General features: G+C 44.2%; 1 protein-coding gene across 1 annotated transcript; it reads right to left on the bottom strand.

Moving 5' to 3' along the window:
• Positions 1-382: 382 nt before the first annotated feature.
• Positions 383-21636, bottom strand: CSDE1 (cold shock domain containing E1). Its single transcript, XM_021535287.3, has 20 exons — positions 21504-21636; positions 17733-18169; positions 14393-14591; positions 13366-13475; positions 12939-13031; positions 12326-12423; positions 12095-12176; positions 11636-11764; positions 11340-11465; positions 10408-10620; positions 8655-8795; positions 8409-8567; positions 7743-7850; positions 6393-6568; positions 5882-5994; positions 5109-5228; positions 4726-4904; positions 3615-3778; positions 2404-2536; positions 383-1801 (listed from the first exon to the last, which is right to left on the bottom strand). The coding sequence occupies exons 3-20, from the start codon at positions 14589-14591 to the stop codon at positions 1754-1756; spliced, it is 2391 nt and encodes a 796-aa protein (XP_021390962.1). The 5' UTR covers positions 17733-18169; positions 21504-21636; the 3' UTR covers positions 383-1753.
• Between the last annotated feature and the right edge of the window lie 1102 nt (positions 21637-22738).

The following is a 22738-nucleotide window of genomic DNA, read 5'->3' as shown; positions in this document are numbered from 1 at the left end:
CAGTGGGATCAGCAGTGGGAGCAGCAGTGGGATCAGCAGTGGGATCGCAGCACCGCCCCTCTGACCCTACTGCACCCAGAGCCCGGCACGAACAGAACCGAGCCCGGCACGGCTGGGAACAGAGCGGAGCTCAAAAACGGGGGTTGGACACGAATTACAAGTGATGTAATTTGTAACCAAGGAATGCTGCTGTTATAATGTATAAATAGTGTAGGGTAATGATGGGGCCTTTCGGGGGAACTCCCTGCTTTGTGCAAACTGCAATAAAACACAGAAATCCCTCAGGGTGCTGTGAGAATTGGAGGCAGCAGGACAGAGACTGATGGGGACAACACAGGTCTAACCCAGGCCCCGCTGAGGAAAGAGGCTGAGCACAGCGAGGCTTTTTTCAAAATCAGTAAAACTTTATTCTATTTCCATTCTTTGCCATTAACAGAAAAAAAAATTGGAGAAAGCAATGTTTTGTTTTACAAAGATAATGCATCTCCCAGAGAAGAAAACCCTAAATTGAGAATAGAGGTAACATGAAAAAAAAAAAAAAAAAAAAAGAAACAAACAAAAAAGAAAACAAAACAAAAAAAAATTAACCAAAAAAAAAAACCAAAATGAAACAAACCCAAACCACAGTACTGCCCTCTATTCCAAAAAGTAACTCCTGATCTTTTTGGTTAAAGTAATACTTAGACCAATCATTCAGTTTTCTTGCTTGATAAAAGTGTGACTGAGGAAATGGAGGGAGGGGGGCAGGGGCAAAAAACAAATCAAAACAAAACAAAAAAAAAAAACCCAAAACAAAATAAAACAAAAAAAAAAAACCAAAACAAAAAAAAAAAAAAGCACACAGACATCAACTAGTCACCTTGATGAAAGTCTCAATACAGCTATGGAAAGCCTAAGTATTCTTTTACAGTACACTGGGTGCCGGCTGCAAAAAGAACAAAAAAAAATGTATCCACTTCAGGCACAACTTCTTTCTTTTTAAATTTAAATCAGTAAAAGAAACTGGGTTTAGAAGCTGCAGTGTTCTAAGCAGCAGCAAATTTGTGCATTGTTTTAAATATATTTAAATTACCACACTGATGGCACACCTCATCCTTATGAAATTCTGCACTGTCTGTTCCAGAACACTACAAAGTCCACCGACCCTGGGAGAGACTTGCACTGAGCTCTAAGGACTGGCTAAAGGAGTCAGGTTAAATGAACTAGGACAACACTGTAACATTTGGCCATCAACTCAAGGTATCTGAATGTTTGTGGAGATCTGATAGAAACAGAATGCATTCCACCCTCACATGTTCCTCAGAATTTGAGCAGAGTGAGCTGAATGAGTTTGCCCTTCCACTTGGGAAGGAAGATAATGCAACTGAGCACTAAGGCATAATAAACCTTGGCCAAAAACAAGGATAAAGCATAATAATAACTGTAGTGCAGAATTCCACAAGGTCTGCCCGAGCAGAGCTGTCTATGTTTACTCACAGAGGCAATGGAGATTGCAGTTACCAGTTGCGTTAAATGCACCATTCAAAACAAGCTTCTAAAATGTGATACTATAAGGCGCCACCTTAAAGTTCTCCAGAATGCAACTGTGCAGAAATTTAAAATGGTTTCGTAAATTTAATTTTAAACATAACATGAGAAGGTGTTAAAACTGGTGGAATAGCTTCTGAGAATTTGGAGGAAGGGGTGAACAGGGAGATATTCAGTACCCTTCGCCAGCCCCACCGCACGGCCCAACGTCACCGTGGGGTTGGGATCAGTCTATAACACCAGCCTGGCGGATCTTTCTTTCTGCACCAAATCCCTGCAAGGAAAACAGAACACACTTTTAGCTCTGGCATCACACAATCATGAAATCATTTAGGCTGGAAAAGGGCTTTAAAAATCAATTCCAAACGTGAACCTGGCACTGCCACTGGGCTTTGGGGCAGAGCCTGGTATGTTCCACCCAAGCAGCTCCCTTCTAATTAGTCATGTTTGTCTTCAGAAACAGAGACAGCAACAAAACAGGTTCTGTGGGGTGTTCTTTGTAGTCCAAAACACAACAGAGATTCCAAACACTTTTCTCCTGCTTATCAAGAAGTGCCAGAACATTGTGTGAAAGCCACATCTAGGTAAATGGATTTCACTTGCTCTCTCTGAGGCTTATAAATGAAGAGCAAACTAAGACAAACCATGACAGAAAGGCTCCAACACAGGCAGCAAGTGGGTTGCTTCTCTCTCTGGAAGCACAGCACACAGCACTGACAGAGGGAACAGCACTGTGCATGAACACAATCCACCCTCACACAGCAGAGCTCACCACAGAACAGCAGCAGACACAGCTCAGGCCCCTGACAGGCAGCAGGGCTGTGTTCCCCTGGCCAGGCAGTCCCTGCAGGGCTGTAGCCCTGTGTGTGTGTGTACCTTTGAGTTGTCAGGGCCCCGGGGCTGGCGGAGCACCGTGAGCCGCGGGGCGTTGGCATCGTCCAGGTTGATGCTCTTTAAACGGTTCACGAGTCTATCGGGACGCGGAGCAGCCACGGCCTTGGCGCCTTCACTGCAAGAGAGCACACACAGGGCAGGGTCACCCCGAGCTGGGCAGGGTCACCCCGAGCTGGGCAGGGTCACCCCAGGCTTCCCCAGGCCTTCAGCACAGTCATTTATTGCAGGTACAGGCTGCAGGATTGATGCTGTGTGACAGCAGACCTGCCTGATGGGCTGGCCCTGCCCCAAACCTTGCTGTCCACACTGGACTCTGCACTAGCAGGAGCTCAGTGATCTCCAGAGATTGTTCTTTAGGGAGAAGAGGTCTTGTATTTACTCTCATGCACACCTAACCAGTATTTCCTACATTTCTATTGCCCAGAGAAGCTGTGGCGGCCCCATCCCTGAAAACCTCCAAGGCCAGGGTGGGTGGGGCTTGGAACAACCTGGGATAGTGGCAGGTGTCCCTGCCCATGGCAGGGATGGAATGAGATGGTTTTTAGGTTCCCTTCCAACCCAACTCATTCTGTGATTCAACTGCAATAATAAAGACTTTCAAGTTGGCGGCATATCATTAGAGCATTAACATCTCTGAAGATGATGGGTACACAGAATTTTGAGACAAAAACACTAGCTTTCTGTTACTGTTGAAGTGCTATCTCAAGCTTCAACAAAATACAAATTATGCAGTTTTATTCAAGTGTGTATATAGTTAAAAAAAACCCAAACCCATCACTTTTAAGAAATGCCATGCCAAAAAGAAGAGTCTCTAAAACATGAATTTTCTATTTAAAAATTAAAGCTGCTCTTCAAGAAAGAGATAGCAGCACTGCGGGGGAAAGCCATCAGTTTCCTTATCATTAACTTCCACTTGCAAGCCTGTATCCAAATTCCTGCTACGAGGGGGATTTTAAGAATAGGTTAAAAAGAGAACAAGCCATCTGTAATTAGGAAGAGCTGGGAGTGCTGCTGCTGCCTGCACTGGATCCCCGGGGAGAGCTGGGAGCTCTCAGGTGTGGCTCTCCCTGGAGCCAGCTGGAACCCAGAGCTCCTGCTGCAGGAACATCCAGCTCAGGCAGATCCAGCCTGCAGGGCTCTGCTGGGCTGCAGACACCGTGCCAGGGTCACTCCCTTCCATCCCAAAGCCTCACCAGACACGCCACACGTTACAGGCACTGCATTTTCCTGTGCGCTGGTTCAGGATTACGGAGAACTCCACTTCATCCCCAGCCTGGAGCTCCACACCATCCTGCACTTCTTTGACATGGAAGAAGAGCTTTTTGCTGTCACCAACTTCATAGTTAATGAAACCAAACTGAAAAGCAACATATCACAAGGTTATTGATTTGCTCTGCATCCAGACAAATGTAGTAACTTACTCATCACTGTAGTTTAACTACTTTTTATTTAAAACTTCAAAACTGTGGTGCCTAATAGAAGTGGAAATGCAATTTCTGCAGTGATCAGAACATTCTGTCTGGAAACAACACTTCTGGAAATCCAGACACTCTTCCTGGCACTGTAAAGTCACATTTAAATCCTAAAGTCTACAGAACAAGTTCTGAAAACTGCCCCCAAGTGCTGGCAGCTGTATTAGACAAGAGCAATGCCCCAAGCTCTGAAACGCCACCCTGAAGTTACATAACAGCAATCACTCAATTTTTGGCCTGTCACTGGGATAAGAAGCCATTTACTTCTATTTTCCATTCTACTCCTGTATAAGCCAGGAATACTGATGCAGCCTCTTCATAAATGACTGGAGATTAGTGCTGCATGGTATATATAAAACCAGAAAGCATTTACAGCATTTAACTTTTTAATCATTCCAAGATGCAACAAGGGCAAAGATCAGCCTTTGCATTTCAGGTGAGCTATAATCACCAACTGCTTAATACTGTGAAGAAGCTTCTTCCAGAAGCAAAGTACATGCATGTTTTGTTTGTTTTTCTGAACACTTTTTAAATACTCTGTGCAGCAGAAACCAGTTAGAGCAATTTCCAGGACATCTGAAACCCAAATCTTCAGAATTATCTGCTGTCCAGCAGTTCTGATGTTTCGGCACCAAACCAGGCTCTGAGCCCACCTTTACTCAAGTCACACCAGCATAACCTGGGTGCCACACCTGCTCCCTAGAGCTGGAGTCCAGAGCAATCTGTTTGGGCACAGCTCCCTGAGTTGCAGTGCTGAAGTGGTTGTGAGCTGCTCTGTGCCAGCTGGAGCAGTGATTTCCCATCAGCATGGCCCTGGTGCCCAGTCACTCACCTGGTCCTTGACGCACTCCACGGTGGCCCTGCGGAACGGGGTGATGTTCACAGCCATTGTCTGCCCGTTCTGACCCAGCACACACAGCTGGAACTTCACTGTCTCCCCCTTCTGCAGACAGTCACCTTTGTTTGCCATGCCAACAATTCCAAAGGGATAGACCTCTCCTTTCATCTCACCTAGAGGGGGAAGTACGAGACAGAACTAAGAGGGTCCTGCCAACTGATGTCAGATTTCCAATATTATAAATGCTGCTTTTACAGTCAGCCTAGCTGTGTGGAAACAGTTTGTAGTGTGAACAAAATCTCCAACAGCTCTTTTTACAGTGCATTCAACTTGTGAACTTGTGGAAAGAACGCTTAATTAAAAGGAATCAATCTTACCATCCTCCATGAGTTCAATCATGCCCTGGTACTCTGTCTGTGTGGGATCTACACTCCTCAAGGGACGAATTACTTTACCAGAGTAAACAGTTGGATCAGCTTCTTCAGTAATACCATTCACTGAAAAGAGACAGAGAACAAAGGAATAGGATGTTTTAATCATAGCTTATTTTAAAACTGATTTAAGTAAAGTGATTCAGATTGACCAGGAGTCAACATTTTGCACTACATGACACCAAATCAAAATCACACTGACATATCATACATGGAAGTAGAAAAACTCTTCTCAAGAAACTTAAGGTCAGGAAGGTTGAAAAGCAAATCAAAGTGTTTTGTTCCTTTCTTTCCCACATTCCCTACTCGTGTTAATCATCCAATAATCTTGAAGTGTGCATTCCCCCCACCCCCAAGTCCTTAATAGCTGCCCCCCACATCTGCCCTGCTCCTGCAATCTTTTCCTCTGTGAGGTACAGCACAATTAGTGCAGGTACTGGTACTGATCTGGCCAGTTCTGCCATCCAGCCTCTCCTTATAACCCCCAAGTGAGGAGGACTGAGGACATAAAGGTCCACAGAATTGTTACTGTGCACAGAACTGTTGGCCTGTGCTTGTCTGTTCTCTGCAAGCACAGGCAGCAGCTTTCAGGGAACCAATAACCACCCCACACTGAGCATCTTGCTCTCAGCTCCAATTGTAAATGGATCATTAACAAACTTTACCCCTCACCACGTGCCAAGAGCCCTGCAGACAGAAAACACCAGGTACAGCCTTACCTGCATGTGTTTTGTTTACTTTCTCTGCACTAACTTTGTTTCCTTTGCCTTTTGACAAGCTGTATTCCACAGTGTCTCCAAGTTCCAGGCTATCAATATCACCACAATATTCACTATAGGGACAGAATGATAAACAGTTTTCCTTTATTTACATGACAATAGTGATGGTCACCCAACATCCCCATCAGTTATCAGAAATTATTTTAAACCCTCAGCAGTTCAAAAGGAACCTCCATTCAGGAAAATGAAGCATTTCAAATACATAACACAACTGGATTTCTTGGCCTGGGAATTAGAGGCATGGAACACCAATTCTGCTGACTAACAGAAAAGCCTGACCCAGTCCAGCAGAGATGATAAAACTGTAAATATCTAAGCATATATATATAAATATAGATATATTATGTGTGTGTGTAAAGTACAAATGGGTTCAACATTCAACCCAACAAAACTCCACACCCTCACACTCCCCCCCAAACAGACACATAATCAAATAATAAGTGTCGTTCACCTGTAGTGGAAGAAGATCTCCTTATCATGATTGGCTGTTTCAATAAACCCAAAATTATCTTTCAGGGCTGCCACATATCCCAAGAGCCTCTTGGAGCTGTAGTTGCGTCCCAGCATCCTGACAGAAACAGCCGTCTGCAGCCCGGTCCTCTTCACCTCACACACACAGAACTCAACCTGGTGGAGACATGGCCATCAATACCACACACAAAGAGGCAAAGAAAAGCATGACCACCAACAAAAAAAAAACCCCAAACTAATTCTGAAGCTGTGCAGCTCTGCAGCAGCACCTGGCCTCTCCAGGAAAGTAATTTCCTAGTCACTACTTTCCCATAACCACGTCAGTCACTGACTTTCCCACATTCCAGGGAGCAGCACCACACCTGGGATACCTGCAAGGCAAGCCAGTCTCCAGCACTCAGCTGTTCACCCCTTAAACTTAAGAACTTTGCTATTGTAAATGCAGGCGAACCAAATAGGAAGAAATGACGATGTCTGACTTAATTCAGAAGGCTGAATTATTATTTTTATTATAACTATGCTAAAATACATCAATACACTATATAAAAGGAGGATACTAAAACTACATACTACTTTCTCTAACTCTAACACAACTCATGACCCTCTCTCCGGAGTCCAGGCACAGGTGGGTTGGATTGGCCATCAGGCTCAAACAATCCTCACCAGAATCCAATCAAACACTCACTCCAGGTAAACAATTCTCCAAACATATTCCACATAGGAAAAACAAGGAGCAGAAATTGTTTTCTCTTTCATTTCTCTCTGTGCACCTCTATGAAAATCCTGAGAGGGAGAGAAATGTGCTTGCCACACCTTGCTGTCCATGGGGATCATCTCCTTTCCTGACACTGCTCACTAGTGGCCCAAAGTGACATGTGCCTCACTTCACTCCTTGTTTCAGTTTTTAGAAACAATAACCAGTAACTACAATGGCTCCTGAGGGTTTTGTTGTTCTTCCCAATCTCCAAGCTTTTTCCCTTTCCATTGTCTCTCAGGCCAATATGCTCATAAGGGAATATTCTCCCACTTCAATGTCTATCTCAGTCTCTATGCTAATTAATTTCCTCTTGACAAGCAGTGTCCACTTAGTGATAAAAATTATTTGTTTAAGAAGCATCATTTACACAGTAAGACACTATTTCCATCTATGTATCACCAGGGTATTTTTGGAGGATATTTTTTACTTACAGAAGATTGACTCATTTAAACACAACATTCCAGGTGATATCACACCTTGTCCTCTCCATTTGTTCCAAGAAAATGCAAAGAGAAGCTCACACCCCACAATGCCCAGAACAGCGTTTCCCAATACTACCCTTAATTCTCTTACCTTATCACCTATCTGGGGATTAGTAGATCCTTCCACATCCTTGGCCTGGTAAGGAATGGTCAGTTTTACTCCACAGTCATCATACACAATTATTCCATCCTCAGCTTCCTGAAAACAAGAGGTCAGAATTCAGCAATGTCTCTTCAGGAACAGTTTCCTACACACAGTTCAAGCACTGCCCATTGGAGTCTCAGTGGTTTTACAACAACTGCTCAAAAACACAACCAAACTCTGGGTAAGGAACTTTAAATGGTGCCAGACAGTATTTTAAAAGGCAATGAAGTTGCCACCAGATCCAGGAAGCATTTATTGGAACTTTTAAGTATTCTGGCATTGCTTAAAGCAGCAGAACAAAACAGTAAGAGATTCTTCCCATTAAACTTAAATATTTCTATCTAGAATCTTGTGTACTGAGAGGCAGAAAGAAAATTCCCATCAATTTCCTGGATCATTTTCCTCAACAACAATATGATCATTAATAATTAATACTTTTATTATCTTGTTCAGAGCAGTTATTTTTCACTGACTGCTCTCAGCTGTAGTTCACATCTATACAAAATGAACAGTGCTTCAAACCCAGTTGAACTAGAGATTTTAAGGAAGCAGCCTCAGTCTGCAATGGCAGGAATGCAGAAAAGAGATTCACAAGCAGAAGAGCAGCATTACCTTCTCTTTGCCTTTATTTGGGCTAGTGGCTTTGGCTGGAGTGGCTTCTTTGTCTATAGTGCCCACAAAGCGATGCTCTGACTGGGTGTGGAAAGAAACTGTGCCCTTGGGGAGCTTTTTAATCCTTATGGCATGGTTCCTCTGGGCAGACAGCATATCCTGGAAAAGAAATCCATCAGGTCACAGATAGACTGTGCATAATTTCCTTAAATGCTGAGATTTTATAGGAGTTTTAATCCCACTTACAGGAACGACGGTGAACTCTACTTCATCAGAAATATGGAGCTGATTTCCATCCATGATCTCACTGAAGTGGAAGAACATCCGAGCATCCCTGTCCACACACTTAATGAAGCCAAAGCCATCCCTCATTGCTGCAATCACACCCTGGAACAGCCAAACCAACAATTACAGTTTAATCCCTGGTATGTGACACCTGTCCAGCTGCTCCATGAGTCAGGAGTGGGCAGAAAGGCCTGAATCCTAGGAAAACACCTGGTTTAAGCAATGTCCTTCCTTGCAAACTCTGGTGTTCACAGCCCTGGTCAACCTGAAAGGCAGACAAGTTCTTCTGATGAAGAGTGAAGTGGAGAATATTAATTCAAGGACTGAAGTTAAAGAACCTACCAGTACAGGGAACACAATGGGGCAGCTCTACAAACACTGTACCATCTATAGGAGCATATAAAACATACAAATACACACTAAAAGTACAACCATCTATAAAAACATGAAACTTTCAGAGGTAAGTTTAAGAGAAAAACCATCAGATTTCCAGTCACAAATGAAGGCATTATAAAGAAGCTGTTAAACAAGACTCCCATAGCCGTGGGTGTGTTTTGGGAACACTCCCATGTGACACAGGAGTTTAGTGGCCTTCCTGATAACCACTAGAAATGGAATGCTGAATGATAAACAGAACATACTGACAAAACCCTAAACCCTAGTACCAGATGCTGCCAGAATTAAGGTAGAAATCATTAACATATTGCCTTCAACCCATTTAATATAGAGTTTAGCAAGTCTCAGGACAAGCTTAGAGGATCTGAATGTCAGTGCAAAGGTACCTTCCACCTTTAGGAACATTCTTCTCTTAAACAGCTTTTACGAACACCAGCAAACCAACCAACCAACCCTCCTAGAAGCTGCCTGCACCTATCACCCCCATGACAGCTCAACTCAGGCAGGCAGGTGAATATAGCCAGAGCAGAAATACAAGAAGTCTATAGGACAGAAACCCAAAATCTCAAAGGATGAAATCAAAACTCAGGGTTTTTTCTTAAAGCCAAGGGACAATAATTCACAGCACACTGTTCTGACAACACTGTAACTGAACTCCAAATTGTAAAGGAGAGCAAAGTTACAGTCTAGCTGGAACAGAACCAACATTCCAAGTTACAGGAATGAAAGATATTCTGTAATACTCATTAGCACATCCATCTTAGTCCCTGTAATCCACAAAGAGTTTCTTGTACTGAGAGAACTCTGCTCTTTACCATCCTTCTGCTTGACCCTCAGACACAGACTGGCCAAAAACCTGAAACACAAAAGCTGCTCACAGTCCCTTGTCCAATTATTTACACTTTTCACTACCTGAACCAGGTTAGTCCCAGTGTCTTCCAAAGGAACATAAGTAGTTACCTCTTTAGACTCAAGTATGTGAATTTTAAACTGCCACTTAAAGACTACATTACTTCTGTCTGCTACAACCAGCCAGCAATCCCATCATCCAAGAGGGCCAATTAAGGTAGAATTTCCTAACATAATTTCATTTAAATGTTAAAAAATAGTTAAGACTTTATTATTTTAAGGCAAAGATGTAGAGCATTAATTCTGAATTTTCTGCTTTGCTTGCTCTGCAGGTCCTAGAGGTGGATTTCAGAACAGGCCAATGGAAGACACAAATTATTTTTATATCTATTGCAAAAGACAGTCCCCAACTCATGTTTTACTTTCACTTCCCCTCAAGAATTAGAACTGTTTAGAGATGGATACTTGCCATTTCTCTGGTTTCATTAGTAAACTGGAAGGTGTTGGGGAGAACCTCAATGTTGGTGGCTCGTTCCAGTTTGTCGCGCCTGTCCGTGGAAATGTTGAACCGAACGTGGTCACTCTCCAGCAGGGTCACCTTGGATTTTGTGTCCTTGTCCCCAAAGGGAAGCTCTTTAGGAATCACAAAGTCCACTTTGATGCGGCCAGGTAAAGGATCGCTCTGGGGACAGAAAACCAAGGGAAAGCTGAGTTCACCTGCAGGGCTCAGCACAGCTACCAGCAGCACAGGGGTTCCTGCCAAATCCTGCTGGACTCGGCCTCTGCTCCATCTCCACCACTCCTCATCTGGAACTTGCCCAATGCAAGGTGGCTTTTGGAGCTGTTGGCTGGCTTGAAGGTTTTTAAGCCCCATCCATGTCCTGCTGAAGGAATTCTCTCTATTTCAAGAATGAATTTTATAACCGTAACACTTCTAAAATGCAGACTCTTTCTTACTTAGTCTTCAAAACACCCCAAACATTCCCACACTAAGAGGCTCACCTAAAACCTTAGTGAAGTGCACATAACACTCCTCCAAGTCAAACATTACAGCCCAAAAGCCTCATTAACTTAATGCTCACAAGAATCCACAGATCTGGCTTATCCCCCAGTAAGTATTTTTCCCTTTTTCCCTAGACTTTTGCTTTAAGGATATGTCCTAACCCCACAAAAATTTATAGCAAGTATTTGAAACATTAAACACACACTCCATCATGTACCACTACCCTAACTCTTCCTCTTTGGATTTGAAATTAAGAAAAAGAGTGAATCTTTACTCTGACATGATGCTTATGCAGCAAACAGGTACTGGGAAATGGGAACAAATGCTTCCAGTTATTGACTGGAATTCAATACAACCAAACCAGCATAACACAAATTTATTTAACTAATAAAATTCACCTGGTTTTTGCTGGGTACTTTTGGAATTACTTTGGTTACAGTTCCTTCAAAATGTTCAATGCTGATATCTTCAAAAATGACAGTTCCTTGAGGCAGCAGTCTAACATCTGTTGCAACTTCTTTACCCTAAGAGCACAAAATCAGTCAAACACCCAAAGAAAAGAGAGAAAGTAGCAGACAATTTCCCAATGAACCTCAATGAACCTCCTCCCCCCTTTTTTAAAGCTGGGGAAAGCAGAGAGCTGTGCAGTTATTCCCAAGGACCTTTGCTTCCGTTTTACTGGATTTCGTCTTACATTTCTGTCTTTGATTGTAAACTCCACATCATCACCAGGCTGTAAGGTTTCTAGGTCACCTTTAAATTCACTATAATGAAAGAATATCTCCTTCACGACATCACCTCTCTCAATAAATCCAAAGGCTTCCTGTGGACAGAAAAAAAAGCATTTAATTGTCCATTACTGAACATACCAATAAATCATTTCACAGGTTCTGTTAAACACAAAATCTCTGAATCCCAGCACAGCACTTACACGTGTACACAGCTCACTGCCACAAGAAATATATGAACAGGAATAAATGGAACTTTCTTTGTTAAAAAGGGTATCAGTATCAAAGATGAGCTGTTTAAAGCATTTCACACAATTTACACCTGCAGCCCAAGCTGTTAATAGCTCTAAATAACTTAAGTATGACTTTGAACAGCACTCTTCAAAATAGCATTTAATTTTCAAATGAAACTTAAAATCACTTACTTTCATGGCACAGACTACTCCTTGACAGCGAGCTTGTTTCTTTTTTAGTAGCATAATGTTACGAGCACTTACAGCACCAGTACTAGAGAGAAAAAAAAAGAAAAATTCTGAAAACTCAAAACTGAAACAATTAACTAAGACTGTATTTCATGTAATAGTTCTTGGAATAGGTATAACTTCTGCCTGACTACTAAAACAAAATATGAAACCAAAAAAGCAATACCAACTTACTGTTTATTTGTATCAATTATAAAGTTTATTTTATCTCCTGTTTCCAGCTGTACATTTCCTTCAACATCCTCTGGGGTGTAAGTCAGGTAAAATACTTCCTGTAAATTAACATTAACTAAAGTTACTCTATTTGCAGAATAGTTGTTTCAAAGAAAGATTAACACAATTGAAATAACAATATCTGCTTAATTTAGTGAGAAAATCAACAGTAATAAACACGGCATGCAACACATTCTTTTTCTGTCGTGCTGTTTTGGTGAGTATGTAACAAGCAGCTTAAGATGAAAGCTTTTGTACATGACCATCTTTAAAGGCCAATTTCTAAAGGTTAGAAGTTCAAGGTAAGGACACATGAACTTCATCAAGTTTAAAAGACAACAACTATTTGGCTCTGGGAAGTTCTCCACAGATACAAGCAAGCAAACTGTCTAAATAACATTATTTTTCGTAATAATTACCAAAGCATGCTTTTTTTGGCCAAAAACTGCACAGTTTTTGAGCGCAGTGTCAATTGTCTACATTAAATTGCTTTTTTTGTTTTTTTTTTTTTTTTTTTGTCATAGACCACAGCGATGGACCAGTGAAGAGTTCAAGTAAAATACGCAAGCTTTACCCCATTACGTTCGTAGCAAACACTCCCTGTTGGACTTTGACCCGGGGCAGCTGGAGATTTACTCTCTAAATTGTGAGGAACAGCACACACAACCTACCAGTCAAAAAAAAAAAAAAAAAATCCATTGCTAGTCATTTCAGGAGTGGCATTGTTGTACACAAAATGAATCTCAGTATCCTCTACTACACACTCAGCAGGGAATGCCACACTGCAACTTTTCAATCTCACAGAACCCCTCTTGGCTCTAAGAAGTGTTTGGAGCCAAGTAAGAGCTCAAACTGAACCTCTAAATTTTTACCAGAGCACACTGAAATAGATTTCAGTGTAACTATACTGAAGGTAGTTAATATACATGCTCAATTAATCCAGTTTTTCTGTACTGGAGAAAAGTATGGAAATTATGTAGGTATAGAAAATAGGCACTAACTTGTCCATTTATTCGTTCTTCAGGTAAAATTTCTGGCTTTATCTTCACCAATTTAATAGCAATGGGTTTTCCAGTTCGGCGATCAGAAGACACTTCAAACTCAACATCGTCTGCAAGACAAGCAAACATTGCAGTGCTGTCAGAGCTCTGCCTGGGACTGGGGTTTTTTACAAAAATCGCTAAATGGCTGTCTTTCATTCACTGCTTGTAGCCAAACACAAGCAAATAGAACTCAGGTCCTTTTGTTACCAAGGAAGGACACATGATTTGCAAAAATTTTCTGGTTATTCTGCTTATTATCTCCTGCTGCCAATTAACTACTCTGGTGTAATTCCACAGCAATTCCCTCCCCCTGCCTTGCTCACTGTACAGCAGACTCCACACTGAAGTTCAGACAACACAATAAAGGCCATGGAAACAGTTTAAAAACTTCAGTCTCCCGGCAATTATCAGCAAGAAGTTGCAGCCTCCTCATGCTGAAAAACACCTGGCCATCCTCAAACTAACTTTAACCAAAGAATTAGGGAGCACAAGAGGTAAATTCTCCCACAGTCTGAGTACTTGCCTCCATCTCAGCTAGACAATTCTGACCTAACACTGCACCTTTTCCTTCTCCACATTGGTTTGTACCACAAGCTGCACAAAATGCTGGGAAGGGCTCCCACCAGGAGCAGTGATTTATTTACAGGCTGTTTCTTTACATTATCAGTGAAAAAGAAAAGTTTGTTGGGAAAGAAGTGTTCTAAAGAGTTTGTTTTGATTCTTACTACTTTTTTTTCTTTTAGTTACTTATAATAAAATTTTCTTTATACCCTTTTAAAATTTTAAACCTACTTTACCTTTCTCCTAATCCTATCTCACAGCAAGAAATAAATACCTTAATAACTAACCAACACTGAAGCTCACCAGCGCATTAATCAGGAAATCCCAAAACTGGGAATATCTGAAGTTAACAAACCAAAAGCACTACACCCAGGAAGCAGCAGAGGGTATTTGCTGACAAGTGCTGGTGCCAAAGCTCAGGTACCTCCTACTTTGAGCTCCTGCAGGTTGCCGTTGTACTGGGAGCAGTGGAAGAAGAGCCGGGCCTGCCGCTCCGAGCACTGGATGAAGCCGTACGAGGTCAGCAGCTTCTCGATGACCCCGGTCTCGCGCAGCGCTGCCGAAGTACCATTGGGGTACCCGTTGTGTCCATTGTTGTGGAGCAGGTTTGGATCAAAGCTCATCTGGGCCACGCAAACAAAGAACAATACTGAGCATCAGCTTCCTTCCTTCACATCCCCATGACACAGTAAGAGCTTGTGTAGTTACTGACAGGTTCCTAAAATGTGTTTTATAACCACCAAAAAAGTTGAGGTTTTTTTTAACACAGTAATCCTTCAAAATTATACGGGCAACATATTTATAAAACAAAGCTTTGTAACACCAAAACAAAGCTTGCTTAGAACAAAACAGACTTCTGGCATTTTTCAAGTATTACACCTCAAAGTACTCCCACATTCACTGTTTCACACCAGAGCCTGAAAATATCTGAAGTATCTGCTCTCCCAAGCAGGTGATTAGGAAAATGCAACATTTCTGAATCAACACAGTTAGGTTCAAATCCCTGCATAGTTTCTCCCTAGTTCATGTGTTCAGTCTTGCATACTAAAAAATGCTATTATATAATTAAACAGTTTTGCAGTTATGGAATTAATAACCAGAATTCAACATTCCTGTGGCATAGAAGCTCAAGTGCTAGAAAGACACAGAAAATTTGAAAATCACACTAAAGGTGCAATAAGCTCCTAAAATAACTGTCATCTATTAAAACATTTTATTTTATGGGGTGTTTTTTCTTTTCTAGTCACAGATTCACCCTTGAAACATTCCCATCCCTTTACCAACTCATTGGCTTTTTTTGCTATACAAATCTTTTTAAATCAGGGCACTTGGACATATAGTTAGCAATTAAATCAGATGAAATGTATTACGCCTCACTAAACACTGCAATTCAAGAGACAACTGAAAAAACCCTCTTCCCTCCAAACAGTCAATATGCATCTTAAAATATACAGGATTATTTGTTAGTTTCCAGGGGTTTTAATTTAGAAACAGTGAGATCATATTGGTTCTCTCCTTTCTTGCTGCAGCAAGCAGAGAGATTAAAAATTATTCAGCAATGTGTTTAGTGGAGATAAAAGACACCTGAGCAACTTGCAAAAGGGTCATGTTCCTCACTCTAACACAGCCAGTGAGTTACTGAATGTGTTAGGAGGCACAACATTATTATTCTGCTGTTTGGGAATCAGTTTAAAAGTGATCAAAGAGCACAAAAAAAACCACCTGCTGTGAAGTTCTTGGGCAGAAATCTTTGGTCTTGGAGACTGACATTAAAAAAATAAATTGGAAATAAGCACACAAAGTAAAGAGTGACAGTATTTTGAGCTCCAATAAGAGGAGGTCTTCTCCCCCCTTCTGCTTCAGACCCTCATGGGGTAGATGTAGATGAAGAAAAACACAAGTAATAGAAGGTGGGGGAGTGATTTGAGTGGGCAAAAGGATCCCAGGACACTGTGTAATGGTCTCCATCCCCCAGCACTGGTCAGCACAGTACACTGGTACCACCCAAGGCTCTTTAAGAATTCACTGAACTGCTAAATCTGCTGTGGTATCATTTCTGTAACACGCACCGCTTATTTCCTTGCTCTACATCTCACTTTTCCTTCCCTTAAAATCTAATAACAATCTCTTAATTTCAATCAATGCTGCCCTCTTATTCTTACCCGACCAACCTGCAGTAAGTGGCACAAATCAATACCCTTAACATGTTCAAGCCATGAAATACTGCCATGCCAGAAGATAATGAATCAGAAACAAAACCCCGTCAGACACACAGAGAGCTCCACCCATCCCTCCTCAAATGCCTCCTGCCAACAAAGGCAGTCATGGCTTTGTCCAGCTGAGTCCTGGAGACCTCCAAGGACAGAGGTTCCACCACCTTTCTGGGGTAACTGTTGCCTCAGCAAAATTCTATTTCCCCTCCTGTCTGGCCTAAGCTGCTCAAATAACAAAAGCCACAGCAGTCACATCGTTTTTATGCACTGGATTATGTTTAAAAGACATATTTTCTCTGAGTATTTTACAAAAAGCACTTGACAAAGCTGCTAAGGTTTACTGACTAGTTCCTATCAGCATCATCCCAAAATAATAATCCTCATCTTCTGAGGAAGGCAACCCCAGGACACTCCACACCAGGAAATGTCCTAGTGGGAACACAACGGCTGCAGTGTTTTAGGCTATCCTAAAGTTTGAAATACTTTTCAAAAATAAACTGGTCCTGCAAGTAGGGTGGCTGGGGGAAGAGAAAATGATATGTTATTATACCTTCTCCCAGGAGAATTACAGGCCATAGCATTAACCCATTCTGCAAGATGGAATGAGCCTGCCAAAGGCTTCAGTGACTCACCAAATGGCCACCTCACCTCTGATACAAGGGAAGCAACAAACAGACACCTTGCCTCGAACCTGAACTAAAGGCTCATCAGAGAGAGAAAATGACAAAAATCTAGCTTAAAATTTAGCTCAGAATAGCCTTTCTTAGGGTTAGAAAGCCACAGTGCTCCACCTCCTGCTCAGACTATGATGCAGAACATCATTCAAACAGTTTGAGTTTAAAGGAGCTTTAGCAGCACTGCACAAAAAACTCCTCATCAGTGCTCTAAAGCCTGACTTCAGCTCAAACAAAGATTCCTCAGGTGGCACAAAAACTTCCTGTACAAAGATACTATAAAGTGTCAGCAGCTCTTCCAGATAACTGTCAAATTCCTACATCTTAGAACAGGAATATGAACTATTAAGCCCATCAAAAGAAATATTTCGAGAAAGAAAAAAATAACTGTGCTGTAAGATTAAAATACTAAAGAGAAATTATTTGAGAAAAGGGATTGGCCACAAACCTACTGTTACTAGAAGGGAGAAACACCAATAATCAGCTCTCAAGGGTTATAAGTATTGTAAAATAGAACCACATTGCTGCTACTATGAATTCACCAAAATAAATGAACATAACAGCAAAGAGTCATGGAACCACTGAATGGTTTGGGTGAGAAGGGGCCTTAAAGATCATCCTGCTCCACCCCCTGCCATGGGCAGGGACACCTTCCACTATCCCAGGTTGCCCCAAGCCCCATCCAGCCTGGCCTTGGACACTTCCCAAGATGGGGTAGCCACAGCTGCTCTGGGCACCAGGGCCTCACTATAAAATTAATTTATTATCAAGAACTATTAAAAAACCTCTAACCAACCCCACACCATTCTGTTAAAAACTTAGTAAAAACCAAACTCAAAAATACACATATAACTCTTTCTCTAGCGCGTGTACCAACCTCGCAGTGATATTCAAATATTGCACTTTCAGTAGTATTTGCCGATTCTTCTGTTTCAGCACAAGTTTCTAAGGATGAAGACTGCTATTATTTTAAAAAAGGGAACAAAAGGAAGAGAGACAAAAAGAGAAAGAAAAAGGTAGCAAAAGAAGGTGATCTATCAGGCTCTAGAGAATACAAGTGCTGCTGCCCTGGGCAGTTTCACTACAGCACTGGAGAAAACAAAGACTACTATAGCAGCGTCGGGACGTGCTCTTTTGAAGCTGTTGAGTAGGCACAAACTTCTTGTTTCAGATCAAGCCTTGTATCTTCTTCAGTGTTAAGTTGTCTCTTCTTTGGTCTTGAGTTGTTACAATGTGGTATACTTATATTCTTTTCCTGATCTGAACTTGAAGCAGCAGTTTCAGGTGGTAAATTCTGTTCTGTTCCACTTCATACTGGAGAAAGGAAAAAGACACACATACTAAGGATCACTTTGAAAGAAATTCTCATCAAATCACAGAATGGATTGGTTTGCATGGGACCTTAAAGACCATCTACTTACAACCCCCCTTGCACATCAGTTCTAGGTCTTAATAACAGGGACATTTCCTCTATGTTAATGCAGCAGGTTAATCCACATTAATAAAAGCTGTTTTATTGACATATTTGACATTCCCACTTCCAATTTTACTTCCAAAATACTGGCTGACTCTAAGCCAGTGAGATAGTTATTTCCAATTTTGTACTCTTCAGACATACTTAGGCATCTCAGGGAAGGTCTCAGTGTGTACCATGAAAATGGCAACTTCGTTTTGATCATTAGTATTTGACCCATCAGCAAGCCTTAGTCCTCCTATCAATAACTTTATATGGGTGCTTATTAAATTATAGCATAATTTATATAAGTGTTCAAACAGATCCTCAGAGGAGCAATGGGATGTATATATACATGGGAATTAAAATTTTCTAATTACTTCTGTTCCAAAGGTTAAGGACTAGTGATACCTGTAACACATTTAGAATTGTATAAAAATCAACAAACTTCTCTATGTATACAGACACTGCATGTAAAATAACACAGAGCCATTCTCTAGACTTCTGAAACAATTTTTGTAAAATGTTGATTCCATGGACTGATTTTTGTAGCTAACACCAGGAGAAGACTTTCTGCACCAGTTACTAATTAGCAATTAATTCCCTCCTAAAGTCAGCAAACTGCCACCTACTACACAAAACATAACCTTACAGAAATAGAATCCTTCCTTGAGAAGAAATCAACTTTTGAGTTTGTTGCTTACTCAGTAGATAGGAAAAAAAAAAAAAAAAAAAAAAAAGGAGGATATTTTTGTGGACAAAAGCGGGTGAGAAGCAGCACAGCTCTGACCTCACAGATACACTGGAAGTTCTGCAGTCACCTAAAGGCATGAAGCACGACTCTTCCCCAAATAATTTCACAAGTCCCACACCAAAAGAGAAAAAATATGGACAAAGCCTATTTCTCCAGTGTAGCAGGAAAAGTGAATTTCACAACTTATGCTGAGCTTTGAATTCCCTCTGGTGATTTGAAAGAATAATTTAAGTGACTGAAACCTGAATGCAAAGACACTTCAAAGTCTCACCCTCACCCCAGTGAAAACGCCGAGTTGAGGCAACTATTGCAAGAACCCCAAATGTACAAACTCATCTCCAGTTTTACTGAAGTTTGTATTTCAGTGATTTTCCCCAGCTGAAGCATCTCCTTCAGCCACCACTGAGAATTTCCAGCTGAAATGAGTTTTCCTGCCAGACCATCAAACTCACGTGAAACAGATTAGATAAACTGGGTGAGGGTTGTTCAAATCTTTGCACTGGAAGATTTGATTAAAAAATAAATTAGAAGATGCAAAGCTATTGCAAAGATAAACAGTATCACTGTTTTTCTCTCACCTCAGCATTACTGGGGCAACTGTTACCAAAATCTTCCAGGACAGTGTTATTTTGGGGCAGCATTTCAGCTCTCAAATGAGCACACTGCATCCCAGGAACTGCACAGACACACTTGGAATCTTCTCACGTACTTCTCTCTCATTTAATTAGACTGGTATTATTAGAGCTCTCCTAGAGATGGAACTCTTATCATATTGCATTTATCATTTTGGCCATAAAATATATCACTTTTTCATTTAATAATCAAAACACCTCACGTGATCAAATATGACTGAAGCTAATTTTATCAGTTGTGGAGTAAAGCATACCTTTCCATTAAGTAAACTTTCCCATTAAAACCCAGTCTAATTTGATAAAAAGATGGGTTTACTGCACTTAAGTTCTTAAAAAAAAACCTCATCAAGTGAGCATAACTCAAGCAAAAAGAAATCTCACTGTGCTCATCTGCCTCAAATTCCTTACTTTTTAATTCAGCTACTATAAATACTCCTCCAAATGGTAAACACCCTGAGCAGCTGCCCAGCCCCCAAGTCTCACTGCATTTGTGTATTTACAGCTGAAAGCTTTAATGCAAAGGCAGGGAAGAGCTGAGCTCTGCTCTTGAGGCCTCTCCTGAGCAGATCCTGCTAAATGACAGCGGGTCACATGAAGCTGCTCACAGCCAGAAATCACCCACAGAGCCCCACATGGAACCTGCCCGATGACAGCATTGTTCTGCTTCCCATTTCCTTCACAAAAAGAGGCAACTGCAAGGACACTCATTCTGTGGATCAGAGCACGTGCTTCCAGAAACAGCCCTCTCTGACGTGACCAAGGCACAATTTGATAAAGACTTCGTCTTCTCAGTGTGCACGTACAACACAGATCCGTGGAGATCAGGCTGCTCCATCTCTTTTTAGATGGATATTGGAAAGCAGCACAGAGCCCTTGGGCACCCCAGCCAGTACGTGACAGCCATGAGATGAGCCACCACAACAGCAATAAAGTCCTTTTCATGTCAGCAAAAAATACATATATGGGGGAAAAAGAATTAAAGAACTATCAAGGACATCTGTAAAGAATGTATGGAGAAAAAAACCCAAAAAAGTCGCTGAAAGAAATATCCGGATTTTTTAGGGGTTCTGCGCTGCGAAGACGAGCCCGGCGCTGGGTATCGCTGCGGACAGCAGAGAACCGACCCGGGACCGACGGAGCCGCCCAGGCCCGGTCCCCGCCGCGGCCCCGCTCGCTGCGCTGCACCAAGATGGAGGCGGCGGAGCGAGGGGCGGCCGCGCCGAGGGGCGGCGCCGGGGCCGCCGCCAGCGGGGCCGCCGTGCGCGGGGGCGGGCGGCTCCGGCCGGTGACAGCGGCAGGGCCGTTCGGGCAGGCCGGGCCGGGGGCAGCGCCCGCCCCGCACACAAAGGGGGGCGATGGCGGCCGCTCACCGCACACAAAGGGCCGCGGCCGCGCTGCGCCGGGCGGGGCCGCGCGCGGCACGCCGGGAGCCGCCGCCGCCCCTCCGCCCGCACGGCCCCGCCGCCCGCCGCGGCCCGGAGCCCCCGCGGCGCCGCCCCCTCCCGGCGCGGCCCTGAGCCCCGGCGGCTCCCGGGACGGCCGGTCTCAGGGCGGCCTCGGCGCCGCCGCCGCCCCCGGAGCCCCGCGGAGCGCAGCGCGCACCCCGCGCCCCGCGGCCGCCGCTCCATCCCCGCACCGCCGGCCTGGTAGGCCGCACCCCCCAACCACCCCCCCCACCCCACGCGCAACGCCGGCGGGGCTCCCGGCGCGCAGCCCCGGTACGAGCAGAGATCCGCGGGCGTAGGTGCCGCGTCGCCCGGAGCCCGCCGGGGCGGGCGGGGGCGGCGGCGGCGCCCGGCCCGCACTCACCCCAACAGCTCAGCGCCCCCGCTCCAGCGCCGCCATGAGCAGCACGGCACGGCACGTAGGAGAGAAATCACGGCGCTCTCGCGAGAGCCGCCCGCGGCCGGGGGGGGAAAGGGGCGGGGCCGCGCGTGCGCGCCTGGAGCCCGGCGGGTGGCGCTCGCGGGCACGCGCCACAGGGGATGGGGGGGCGGCCAGTGAGGGTGGCAGCGCCCCCTGGCGGCCTGGGGAGGGAGAAACGGCTGAGGGGAGACGGGACCGGGGGAGGGGAGAGGAACCCCTGAGGGAATAGGGAGCCCCGGCTGAGGGAAGACATAAAACCCGCGCTGAGGGGAAAGAGAGCCCCGGCTGAGGGGAGACACAAAACCCGGGCTGAGGGGAGAGGAACTCCTGAGGGGAAAGAGCCTCGGCTGAGGGGAGACACAAAACCCGGGCTGAGGGGAAAAAGAGCCCCGTCTGAGGGGAGACACAAAACCCCGGCTGAGGGGAAAGAAAGCCTCGGCTGAGGGGAGACACAAAACCCGGGCTGAGGGGAAAGAGAGCCTCGGCTGAGGGGAGACACAAAACCCGGGCTGAGGGGAGAGGAACCCCTGAGGGGAAAGAGAGCCTCGGCTGAGGGGAGACACAAAACCCCGGCTGAGGGGAGACACAAAACCCCGGCTGAGGGGAGAGGAACCCCTGAGGGGAAAGAGAGCCTCGGCTGAGGGGAGACACAAAACCCCGGCTGAAGGGGCAGAGCCCCGGCTGAAGAGCAGGCAGAACCCCGAGTGAGGGAGGGAGAGCTCGGGCCAGGCCAGGCCAGCGGGCACACTCCAGGCCCTCAGGAAACCTCCATGGGGGGATGCCTCCGTGCTGGGCAGGCAGAGCTCAAGGGAGGGACACGAGCCTTGCGCTCGCTGGAACTGAAGGACCAGAGGATCAGGCGAAAATGCTCTGCCTTGTCCGCATGTCATGAAGCTTGAGTCCAGTTTCCAACACACGTGGAGCAAGTTCTGAAACTGCCCAGCAGCCCTCAGGAACTGTGTACAACCAGCCATTTACAGTCACAGGTTCCAGTCAGAGATCCTGAATAGGACAGGAGCAAATGGACCATGGAGCTGTGCCAGGGGAGGGTCAGGCTGGAGATCAGGAAAGGTTCTTCCCCCAGAGGTGCTGGCACTGCCCAGGCTCCCCAGGGAATGGGCACAGCCCAAAGCTGCCAGAGCTCCAGGAGAGTTTGGACAGTGCTGCCAGGGATGCAC

Source organism: Lonchura striata, chromosome 30 (assembly GCF_046129695.1).
Source record: "Lonchura striata isolate bLonStr1 chromosome 30, bLonStr1.mat, whole genome shotgun sequence".
Taxonomy (NCBI): Eukaryota; Metazoa; Chordata; class Aves; order Passeriformes; family Estrildidae; genus Lonchura; species Lonchura striata.
Note: the sequence above shows the minus strand (reverse complement) of the source record. Positions and strands in the feature narration are given on the sequence as shown.

Bases quoted from the DNA above. Each gene is read 5' to 3' on its own strand.
- CSDE1 (XM_021535287.3), bottom strand. From the start codon at position 14,591: ATGAGCTTTGATCCAAACCTGCTCCACAACAATGGACACAACGGGTAC. The intron at 11,765-12,094 runs GTAAGTGATTTT...TTCTGTCCACAG, and splicing joins GAGTAGTCTGTGCCATGAAA to GAAGCCTTTGGATTTATTGA. The intron at 5,229-5,881 runs GTAAGGCTGTAC...GTCTCTTTTCAG, and splicing joins AGTAAACAAAACACATGCAG to TGAATGGTATTACTGAAGAA.